General features: G+C 38.5%; 1 protein-coding gene across 5 annotated transcripts in view; it reads right to left on the bottom strand.

The window, feature by feature from the left end:
- Positions 1–263: 263 nt before the first annotated feature.
- nek2 (NIMA-related kinase 2) overlaps positions 264–12535 on the bottom strand; it is a 125220-nt gene continuing 112948 nt past the window's right edge. For all 5 annotated transcript variants that reach the window (XM_070889517.1, XM_070889512.1, XM_070889515.1 and 2 more), the window contains exons 3-9: positions 11820–12060; positions 11334–11416; positions 6442–6568; positions 5278–5500; positions 4177–4231; positions 3209–3282; positions 264–1419 (exon numbers count right to left, since the gene is read on the bottom strand). In XM_070889517.1, the coding sequence (XP_070745618.1) occupies positions 1187–1419; positions 3209–3282; positions 4177–4231; positions 5278–5500; positions 6442–6568; positions 11334–11416; positions 11820–12060 (1036 nt within the window). In that variant the 3' untranslated portion in view covers positions 264–1186. The remainder of the gene's footprint in view (positions 1420–3208; positions 3283–4176; positions 4232–5277; positions 5501–6441; positions 6569–11333; positions 11417–11819; positions 12061–12535) is intronic.

Here is a 12535-nt window from a genome sequence, read left to right as displayed (position 1 = left end):
CATTAATTTGCGCCAGATCACATCACAGCTTGCTGATAATGGAGCTTGAATTTATCCATCAATGTGACAACAGCCTAAAAAACACAGGCATATGCCATCACTTCTTGTTTGTCCTGCTTGAATTGCATGAATATGAGTGCATTGTCTTTATATAATAGAATGGCACTTGAAGTAAGTTGTTGTGATATTTAAGTGTGGAAATCTAGTTGAAAGTTAAAGTTAATTTATACACTTGCATGTACAAAGTTTGGCTTCAAAGAGCGTGAGTAAAAAATGGACTTTATCAATTGTGGTCCTACACAAATAATTGAATTTTACATCTATATTGCTGTATCAAAGAATAGAAAACCAGCTTTACATCATATCCAAAAATATAGAAGGAAACTTTCAACTTTGGTGGGGCAAAAAACTGGCAGTATCCAATTGGCTGCCCATTATACACCCCGCCAATTTTCTTTCTCCTGGAAAGGAAGTACAGTATCAGACAGGGTGTATAGCAGGCAGCCGATCTGATACAGCCAGTTTACTATCCCCAGTTGAGTTGCCGCTATAGATTATAGATACAGATACCTGTATAGTAGTACAGGAACACAAACTGTACATTTCTGGCAATTAAACAGTTTGTACATAGAATGGAAAATAATCCTGTTAAACAATATACATTTTTAAATGAAGCTATTTCCTCCAAAGTTTTCTGAAAATATTTCACAACTAATCTGATCTCATACAAAAAAGTGGTAGCATTGGTACAGTGCAAGGCAGAATAGAAATAAGTGTGACAAGGTCAAGAAATGGTGCATTTCAAGAGGCCATAACAGCCTGGTATTTGCTGCAAGAGATTCAGTAGCAAAGCTTAAAAGTGTGAAGAATAATTGGTGCACTAGGGAAGGTGGTCTGTGATTCACAGATGCAGAGAGCCACAGTGGGGCAGCAATAGGCCCCAAACAAGGTGAACCATGGCACTTGATAAGAAAGCAAGTGGTTGATCTTTAGGATGCTGAAGGTAGGATGTTTGTTTTCATTTGTGCGTGGAAGCGAAAGTTAAGAGATTCAAAATATCAGGTGTGCACAGTTTAGCTTTAAAAGAAAAGGGATTGTCAACTTCATGATAGATCACCATTCTATAGATCACTGATACAGCTTTTCACAGAATCTCTTTTTTAAAAAAAGATTGATTACAAACAAATTAGCGCATGCCCAAAAGTTGCCTGCTTTTTAGTTGGTAATTTTTTTCCAATTCACATAATGCTCTGGCACGGAGGTTAGCAGCTTGCAATCTTTTCTTCAAATCCAAGTTCTTTGGTTTATTAAGAAGTCGCTTTGTTGCATCACTTTCCTTGAAGTGAATATTTTCTTTACTTTCTCCTGCAAAATGAACTTTCTTCTTCCCAGGAGAGGACTCTGTGTCTATATAATCATCTAGCAGAAAAATCAAATGCGAAAAAAATCAATTTCAGACATAGTTTACATGAATTCCAACTTTTTCAAAAAATATACAAAGGAGTTCAGCAGTTATCTATGTAGAGTCTCAACTGGTTATGACTTTTTTTTTTAAATAGGGACCAGCATTTTTGGGATGGGGTGAGGAGAGAAGAAAGGGAAAGATGATGAAGGCTGAAAAAAAATATTTGTTACACTTTTCAGCTCTCACCAGATATATTGTGTTCACACCATAAAAGCCCTCAGCCCCTACAAACCAAAATGTTAGCATAGATCCAGAGCACCCATAGAAATTTATTTTCAAACTAGAATTGTCAAACTCTTGTATCTTCTCAATCTTCAGTTAACAGCAGAATAAATCAGATCACATGGATTAGGCAATAATCTATGAATTATGTTAATTAAAAAGGGTAAAAAAACACCAGTTTTGTAACATCAATTTTCAGTTGCAAAACAAAAAATGCAATGCTTTGCTAGCTCTATGCTGAACCTAGACCAGCAGCCGCAGAAAAAAAAAATGGTATGGAAGGTGAAGCAAATCCTGTTCACTTCCATCTCAATAGAACAGAAAAAAATGCTGATTTAGCCAAAAGCTAGAGAATACATTTGTGCCAGGGCACGAAAACTCCTTGCTCCAGAGAGACCCTATGGGACATCCCTGCCACGAGAAACTAGTAGCTGAAGTTCAGATTTCACTGGCATTTCACATTACCGATCAATCAAATACAATTGAACCTATCTGGCTGGAACACCTGCTAATAAGCATACTAACCCACTCCTACTCGAGATGGCTCTGCCATTAGCAATCTTCAACTAGATTCTAAAACAATGACAATCTCCTGTCCCAAGTGAATGTCAAAAGCCATCAATATTGTGTGATGATACTTGCATATTCTAACACAATCTTTCAAAAATGTTACCTATTTGGAGCCAGTCTGCTGTCACAGCAGGTGAAGATGACACCTACAACAGTCTTAAGCTCCAGCCAAAGGCCAGTGTGGATTTCAACAAAGAAACCGAGTCAGCAGTAATGAATCTAAAGTAGTACTCCCAAGCCTCAAATTAAAAAGATATCTATTAGAAGGATTCTTATAACAAACAGAGCAGAATTCCAATTAGTCAGCTATCTTGAAGTTGATTTTTTGAATCTTAATGGAACTTTTGTGCAGAAGGAGAAAGATTTCAACAGTTTGTTCTGAGATTCCACTACATGCAAGATGCTTATGCAAACCCAGTTTAAAAGTTTCTATGGGCTAGAATTTCCAAACAATCTGCCAGCGCCGGATTGCCGCCCAAAATACCGCTAAGATTCCCAAAATTATTGCCGGTGAAAAATTCCCCCCAAAAATAAAAAAATCCCGGCCAGCAAAAAAAATGGATCTTACACCATTCTTGGTGAAAAAATGGAATCTTGGGCCAATTGGACGGTCCTTAAAAAAAAAAAATGGGTGATAATTACTAACAAGCAATTGCATGCCCACATACCATATTCCTCCTGCTGTTGAGGATTCTGAACTCAATTTGCAGCAGCATAAACAACAAAAGTTCAAATCAAAACACTAATTTGATTATTTGTTTTGACAAACCTACTAGTTACAATAATTTGGTGCGACAGATCATGGGAAAATAAAAATGGGGTCCTCTAGTATATGTATATCCAACATAAATATGGAATTCAGACAATTAAAATACCAGATTCATGCACCATTAGTATTAATCATTTAAGGGCTAAACAGGTGTGCCAAGTGGTTGTGCCAATAACACATACCTAATCTATGGACTGCTGTCTTCAGTATTTGTTGTTCCTTCATCAAGGTGTAGTTCTTTATTAAGCTATCTGCCCTGTTCAGAAAAGACAAAAAATTGTATGTTTTATTTTACCAATAGCAACTGAATAGGAAAGAAGATCTCATTCAGTTTAAACAGAAATATTACTTAATAAAACAAACCTGATATTAAAGGAGATGACAAAGAGGGTAGGGAGACAAGGGGAGAGAAAAATAGGAGAGAAATAATAGAGGCAATTGCATTAGCAGCTAACTAGTGCTAAACTTCCAATAATAACAGCTGTTGGTACAGAGTTCAGCTTCCAATCTTAAATTACACTGTGAAAAACAAAAATCATGTTTCGATGAGATTTTGTTAAAACAAAAACATTTAAATCTTTATTTGTGCTTTGAGACCTTATTCAAATGGTCTCCTTCTGTGCCATAAAGTTCTATGATTCTATGAAATAAAATGTGACTAATAGCTTGGATTTTACTTTTTTTTTTTAAATTGTATATAATTAAAATGTTGGTGATGCGTGTTTTTAAAAATTCCTTCATGGGACGTGGCCATCGCTGGCAAGGCCAGCATTTATTGCCCATCCCCAATTGCTCTCTAGGTGGTGTGCCACCTTCTTGAAGTTACACACCATCCTGACTTGGAAGTATATCAACGTTCCTTCATCATCGCTGGGCCAAAATCCTGGAACTCCTAACAGCACTGTGGGAGTATCTTCACCACAAGGACTACAGCGGTTCAAGAAGGCGGTTCACCACTACCTTCTCAAAGGCACCTAGGGATGGGCAACAAATGCTGGCTTTGTCAGCAATGCACACATCCCCTGAACGAATAAAAAAAAAGCCACTCATTTAGAATTGAAATGAGATGGATGTTACTGTACAATTCTTCTACCTCAGCTCCCTTATGCAAAAGAAAATAGTACTATAGTACTAAGCTGGGCTCTGTTACCTAGAAAACTTCTCCTCTGCTAATCTCTCCCGAATGCAAAGCTCCCGCTCACGTTCTGGAAAGAAAATAAATAGAAAGCAGTGTTAATAGTAGCAGTAAAGGTTCCAATACATTTTTACACTACAATACAATGAGGTGTATAAAATTATGAGGGGCCTAGATAGAGTGGATAGGAAGGACCTATTTCTCTTTGCAGAGAGCTCAACAACCAGGGGGAATAGATTTAAAGTAATTAGTAGAAGGTTTGGCTTCAAATGTTTTGACCTAGAAGATGGTGGAGGTCTGGAACTCACTGCCTGAAAGGGTGGTAAATGCAGAAACCCTCACCATATTTAAAAAGTGCTTGGATACACATTTGACGTGCCATAACCCACAGGGCTACCGACCAAGAGCTGGAAAGTGGGATTAGGCTGGATAACTTTTTGTCGGCCGGCACGGACACGATGGGCCGAAATGGCCTCCTTCCGTGCTGTAAATTTCTATGATTCTAATGTATTCAAAATTGACTTTTTGCATACAGTGTAGCAAACTGATAAACCGACATGTAAACAGTTTGTTGCACAAAGTTTTGCACAGATCAAACCTTTAGTGATGGGAAGTTCAAAGTGTTCTTCTCGATTGTGTAAATGAGTTTCATTATAAACATAATGCTCATGTGTTACAATCTCAACAATGCTTCCTTTTCCGATAATGCCTAGAATCTGATGCTATAAAAATAGGAAAAAGTATGCATAACATATTGGAATCGCTTTAGATTGAAGCACATTCTGTGACCTGTGTTCACTATACCCTACCTTCAACAAAAAAAAGACACGCAGATCAATTTAATTTACTTGTAATCAACAGATAACTAGTTTATAGTATTATATGCACTTTCAACCAACTGCTGATCTAATTCATACCCCCATAACAACTATTAGAGGAAGAAAACCCAAAGAACTGAAAACCCCAATAAAGTTGCTTTACAGTGCAGTATCTGAATTCATCAATTGCAAGAGGCAGGCCTCAAACCCTTGTTAAAATTCAATAGGAACATAGATTCTTCCATTTTGTTCCAATATACTAGAAATAAATAAAATAAATCAAAACAAGTATAATTACGTTCAAGAAGCTCTTCTCTTTCTTTCAAGGCCTTCTCCCTGTTGTGAAGCTGTTCCTCTTTAAGTTTCAGCTCAGTCACCAGTGGGTCACTGTTGTGGAGATGTTCATTCTCCAGAGATCTTCTCCCTCGTCTTTCGGCTGATATTTTTCGCTGCTCTTCAGCCACCAAATTAGCAATCAAGAGATGCTGCATTAGTTCATCCACAGAAGGCCTCAGATAATCCTGGTATATAAAAGACAATCAGTTACATTGAAAGAATAAATCACAAGTCAACTATATAAAAACAAATGAATCATTTTGGTGTGTCTGACTTCCCCTGCCGCCACCGACCCCCCACCTCCCCCTCCCTCCCACCCACCCTATGGAAAATTTCACGTCATGTAAGCAGTGCACAGCAATACTGATTGTTCACATATTGGGTGGCTCCAGAAGGAGTAGAAACCCAAAATGGCACAGGTTGATGGAATCAATACAGTTGTAGTTTGCGAGTATACTTCATCATGTTCCTTAAAAATTGCTTTATCCCACTAGCCATTCCTTCTTTAAGCGAACAGACACCAGTCAGATTGGGGCTCTGACCTAGTGTTTGCCTAATTCAGTGCTCGAGATCCCTCAATACCAGCTCATAACACTGAATATGATAATGGTACTGTACTAACAACCCAGAGTTCAAATCCTACCGTGTTAAGTTACGAAATAGAATTCAAACCAGATAAAATTACCATGAAAACCATTGGCTTGTCATAAAAAATAACTAATTCACTAATGTCCTTCAGGGAAGAGACCCTGTCTGGACTGCGCACAATTCCAGTCCTTTACTACGTGGTTAATTATAAATACCCTCAGGGAGGCTAGGGATGGGCAAGAAGTACTGCCTTGCCAGTGTCCTCCACATTCCAGGAAAAAACATTTTGATTTTAATCTAACTGAATGAATTGGTGTGGAAATAATAACTTGTGTACTCACCAATAGTATAGGATTTTGGGTTATACTTGTATGACCTGAACTGAATTGTGTAGAATTGGATAGGGTTTGCAGCTTTTGTGGCCAATACATGATGGCAAATGGTACAGAAGATGGATAGAGGAATAATATGGCAAGCAGGAATGATAAAAAGAAAACGATTCATAAAAACTATAGGACAAAAAAAAACTGATACTAACCTTGAGGTTTAACATCCTGCCAAGGAGTTCATTCAGTTCATCAGAATAGCGATAAGGGATTCGTCTAAACTTGCCCTCTCGTATTTTTTCTGCTAATTCCTTCTGATTATATGCAGTGAAAGGTGGGCTTTAAAATAAAATTATAAATTGAATCAACTATTCTTCTGCAAAAATCTATATATTTTGTATGTTTATAATACCGATACAAAACATGATTGGTATAATCGATAGCAAAGCTTAAACTGGACATTACAGCAGCACAGAGCATCATTTAACATCAAGGAAAAACTTGAAAGATATGCAATTCAGAATCTAAATATATAGGCTTTCTAGTTCCAAAATTATCTACTCATCAGTACCTGCAAGCTGTAGAAATGCTATGCAAAGATTTTAACTTTACCCCTAACCATCTTTCTGTTGTGCGTCTTCAGTACTTTAGATGTCATTATTCCACACATTAACAGCTCCGTTTTGCACCAATGGCGCAATACAATCCAACAGTTATGATACATACTGGGGTAGAGTTTCCGCTTTGGGCTCAACCGGAAAATTGCACACAAAAAAATGCGCTGTTTAAGTCACCTTTCAAGTTTTCACTAAAATTCATCTACATAATCACAAACTTAAAATCTTCCATGAACGAGCGCAATTGGGCAGAGTGATGGAAGGTAATCGTTTCCCACCCCCCGGATGTCTCAAAGTGCTTTACAGCCAATGAAGTACTTTTAAAGTGTAGTCACTGTTGTAATGTTGGAAACACGGCAGCCAACTTGCGCACAGCAAATGCCCACAAACAGAAAAGTGATAATGACCAGATAATCTGTTTTTGTTATGTTGATTGAGGGATAAATATTAGCCAGGACACCGCTCTTTTTCGAAATGGTGCCATGGGATCTTTTACGTCCACCTGAGGGGGCAGACAGGGCCTCAGTTTAATGTTTCATCCGAAAGATGGCACCTCCGACCGACAGTGCAGCACTCCCTCAGCACTGTACTGGAGTGTCAGCCTAGATTTTTGTATGCTCAAGTTCGTGGAGTGAGACTTGAACTTGCAACCGTCTGACTCAAGAGGAGAGTGTGCTACCCACTGTGCCAAACGGACACTGTAAAGTAAGCCTTGATGTATTTAAGAGTGGTATCCTGGTGCAGTTTTATTAATATAGCTGAAAATGGGTTTATCACCAAAAATAAGGTGTCCAATCTTCCACCTGTGCACAACCCAATTTAAAAATGACTGAAAATGACTTTGAAAATTAATACTGAACTATTTAATAGCTTCAGTGATGTACACTAGTCAGTTTCTTCGTCATTTTTTTTATATATGAAAGAACTTTTTAAAAACATGCCTACTAATGCAAGTGTGCCCAAGAAAATTAGCACAATTTGAGGAGCCTTCCCGAACCAGTGCAAATCGGCAGAATCTTGCAATTTCAACCTGGAGGTGTGGCCTATTTTGTGGGCAGAGCCCGATCCGGGCGAATCTTGAACCAGCGCAAATGGTTGTGGAAAATACGATGCAAATGGTTTTGGGCATAAATCACTTACATGTAAAATTCTCTGATCGTTTGCACTGGTTTGACCGATTCCGCCTAGATTGCACTGATATTACCAGTGTAAACAAGTGAACAAGTGATCCGGGACCTCAGACATACACCAGTTACGTGCACTATCAGAGCAGGCCGGGGAGTGGAAGGAGCAGGAGAGCGATGGCTGTGAAGAGGCTGTGGATTTGGCGGCACCAAGATCCAGGTCGATGATTGTAAAGCAGGAGCAGCGAGGTCGGGGCGAAGGAGCGGCGAGAGATTGTAGAGCGACGTGATTGGGGCCCAGGGGCAGCACGGGCCAGCCTACATTGCGATATGTGTGCGCACTAGGTCCATGCAGCAGAGCTGGTCTCCTGTCGTCTTGGTTAATCCTTGCCATGGACCAACACCAAGCTGTGTCAAGCCCGTGTGGTGGCTGGTGTGCAACGGCTACCACACGTTAAAAAAAATCCACGCACAAGCATCTTCCACCCTTCAACATGTAGTTCGAGACCTGGAATATTAGGTCCTCATTCAAACACCTGTGAACTTTTTGGCACGGAAGCAAGTTATCCTCAATTCGAGGGACTGCCGATGATGATGATGAAACAAGGGAAAACTCAACCCCATTAAAAAGAAAATGTTAAACCGATGTTTAGAAATTATCTATAAAATTGTATTTGTCTTAACTCAATTAGATTGCAAGCTTTTTAAAACATTTTAGAATTGGCACTCATTTTCAGTGACTTTTATTAAATTTAAAAATCAAATGATATTTCTACATATGGCTAAGAGGGGTATAATAAACCAAATCTCCCAAGATTCAAAACATCAAGGATTAGCAAGTTCGCCAATTTTGTTTAGGTGAAAATTCAGTCCAATAAAAATTAACGTGAATCAAATGATTTGAAAGAAAAGATAAATACTGAAAACAAAATGATTATCGCCTGTTTTTCGGCTGGCGATAAAAGTTAAAAATACCTCTTCCAAATCCATCTCTTATAATGCCACCAACACATTATCAACAGAGATTGACTAAGGTTACCTCACTCCTCTTCAAGAGACATGTTCAGTGATTCTCATCTAGCCTTGTATGGATATAATCCAACATTTGGCTACATACTCTCTCACTTCTAGGTTCTTCAATGAGGGCTAAATAAAGCAATAGGTCGAAAGCCTCATGGAAATACACCTGGTTCCCCACCCCAACCGAACACACCTGGGCCCCCACCCCAACCTTTAAGATGCTCTGATCAAATAAAGCAAATTTCCATCAAATGGAACCAACCAGTTCTCAACAGGTCTCCAGAGCATCCAATATACCCAAAGAACCACCTCAACAGCAACTGATATTGACAAGATTCCTCGGTAGCGTTTTGAGCGCATTAGGCTTTCTTGCAGGGAGAAACCAAAATTGCCTCAAACAGAATCCCATTCAACAAGGGAAGCTTCAAGATCAGTTATTGTTCACCAACAGCAATGCTTCTCTACTTTTTAGAGCAGTTTTGGGCATGAATACTGTGCATATCTTTTCTGCATTATCACTGATTAGGTGAAGAAGTGAGAGTTTACTTCCTCCCATCAAACTAGTTCATTAAAGCATTATATTGATGCAGCACATTTCAGCAGCTTCTCCGACCATACAAGTTGGTCCTACTACTGTCTGTTGGGTCAGGCACAACTCAATATAGCACTCTTTCCAGAACTCCAAGGATGCCCCTCAAGTTTATTAGAGAGCACTAGACTGGTCAGTCTTTGGCGCTCAGCCAGAGGAACACTTTTGATCATGATTCACAATAGAAAAATTACATTCGCATAATTGCGTGTCCTTATGGATGATTACAACCCACTGATCCCACTTTATTGCCCAAATGACCCTCTTGCCCTCATGCCTTTCCAGCATATTGATTGTTCCAAAGAAGCCATAAGTACTGTGTTAAACATCTTTGGATTTTGTCCAGTAATCTTCATTTTACAATTACCGTAACAGGGTGCCGAGTGACTAAGTCGCTATCACCAGTTTATGACTTCAGCTGTAGAGGGAAGGAAATCAGAAATCATTGGCTACATAACTTGTCAGAGTCTGCCCTATTAAGTCACAAACCTGGTCTTAGGCTTCATGGTTGACATCTCATAGCACAAATGCCATCAGCTACTCCAGCTTGACAGCCACTCTTTCATCATGACATCCACTTAAAGAAGATAACCCACCAATGATCTGTAATTTCCCCAAGACATCAAATATTACAGCTGGAAAGCAAAGGACATAGCATGCTCTTCACAACTGCATGATCAATTACAGTAATTAACTGATGTCAGACTCTTGCCTCAGAGTCAGAAAGTTGTAGATTCAAGTTCCACTCCAGAGACTAGAGCACAAACTCTAGGCCAACACCCCAGTGCAGTACTGAGGGAATGCTGCATTGTCAGAGGTGCCATCTTTGGATGAGACATTAAGCTGAGGCCCCATCTGCCCTATTAGGTGGACGTAAAAGATCCCAATATTTATCACTCAACATCACTAAATAAAACAGATTATCTAGTCATTATGTCATTGCTGTTTGTGGTTATTAACTCATTGCTTGTTGAGCGCAAATTTCTTTATTTTCTGTCATTACCACTCTGAACCCCATACTATCACATAATTAATGAACCTTGGAAAAGCAGAGCACTGGTGGAGTCTTGCACCACTTTTGAAACTCCAAGAATGACACATAGACAGTCAGAAAATTGTTCTGCAAAGCCATGTGGAGACTTCTACCCCATCACCCTCTTCTTTCCCCCACCCCCACTCAATTTGTCAGCAAATTCCAAAGTCACTTGATTTTTCCTACTTTAACTATCCAGCTTTACGCAACTTCTTACAGCATAATGGAAGCCAAACGTTAATGTCTGTCAACTGTTAAAGAGCTTATCTACATTTGGAAGAACTACAGGAAACACATTTTCTATCTAGTTAAGCAGGAAAGTTTCCCACTGAGACATCTTAAATCAATTTGCTCCTTCTTCTAGCAGAGGTTTGACATGCCAAGTAGAGCTGTATGTTTTGCAGTGTGCACCATACCCGCTACTCCTAATAATCTCCAAGCTTCAGGGACTCCGCTAGTAATCTCCAAGCTTCAGGAACTCCACAAGAAAAGAAAATAATGGATTTCTCCCCCACCCCCTTGACTTTGCAAAGCTTCAGGAGAATCACACTGCACAAAACATACCACTTTTAAGAAAATTGTCCATTTTAAACAAAAATTGGAGGGGTGGGGGAGGGGAAGACATAAAAAATAAAATACGAAGCATAATAAGTCAATTAAAATGCAGGCTCATAATCAAAACAGAAGATACTAATTAGAACTACCTTAGTACAGTACTTACGAAAGTGCACAAAGTTCATACAGCAAACACCCCAAGGACCATATGTCAGATTTCTCATTGTAGGACATGTGATTAATTTGTTCCTGCAAATCAAAACATACAAATGGTTTCGGTTTAAATTTACATGATCAGTAATATAATAATTGTAATCCTTAAGCCACCCACTCTAGTTAGTGGAAATACTTTAATGCAAGTTAGATAACATCTCAAAGTAATGACAAGTATAGTAATGTAATATTTAACAATTACATAAAGTAGATTGTATAATTAATGATCCTCAGATGGTCGCTATATTCAGAAAACTTCCCTATTAAAAAAGGTAATGTTATTTTTTTTCAGCTAAGTAACATGCCCCAGGATTACTTAATTGTTGAAATTCAGAAATTATTGGTAAAATCAGATATGCAAAAAAACAAAATTTTCAGGATTATTAACATTGGCCATTGCATCTATCTTTATATTGTAATCAAAAATATATATACTCACTGGAGACATGTAATATGGAGTGCCAACAAACGTTTTGGCAAAACTAGTGTCATGTTGCAAAATCCTAGCCAAGCCAAAATCACCGAGTTTGACATTATGTTGCCCATCAAGAAAGACATTAGCAGGTTTGAGATCTCTGTGTAGCACTGTGCGACCACTTTCACTGCTTCTGTGACATTCTCGTAAGGCCAGAGCTAACTGAGTAAGGACACGCAGAGTTATATCTTCCTCCAAATAACGCCTGCAAGACAAATATGGATTTTTAAAACAGTACTCTTGAAAATATTCAGTAAGAAAAATAACTTAAATTCATAATATTTCTATAGTTCATGAGTTTTAAATAAAATATGTAACTCTGAAACAAAACACGCAGGCAACACAATCCACTCTAAAGGGATTATGCTCATCTATTATTATCTGCTGAAGCACAAGTATTGTCTTCAAAATTATTTAGCATATTGGAAATAATGTACCCTAGGATGTTACAGTCCTTTATTCTTAACTTTTTCCAGTGCCCAATTTTCTGTCTGGTGTTCATTTTGCTGGGGTACAATCTGATTTCTCACCCAAATGGCTATTGTTATTCATAAATAAATAAGAAGCAAAACGGCAAATGCTGGAAGACGAAGAGTTTACTCGAAACAGTAACTCCTCAGTTCTCTCCACAGATACTGTTTAACCTGCTGAGTGTTTCCAGCATTTTCTATTTTTGCTTT

This window comes from Pristiophorus japonicus, chromosome 9 (assembly GCF_044704955.1).
Source record: "Pristiophorus japonicus isolate sPriJap1 chromosome 9, sPriJap1.hap1, whole genome shotgun sequence".
NCBI lineage: Eukaryota > Metazoa > Chordata > Chondrichthyes > Pristiophoridae > Pristiophorus > Pristiophorus japonicus.
The sequence above is the reverse complement of the archived record's forward strand: the minus strand, read 5'-3'. Positions and strand labels throughout refer to the sequence as shown.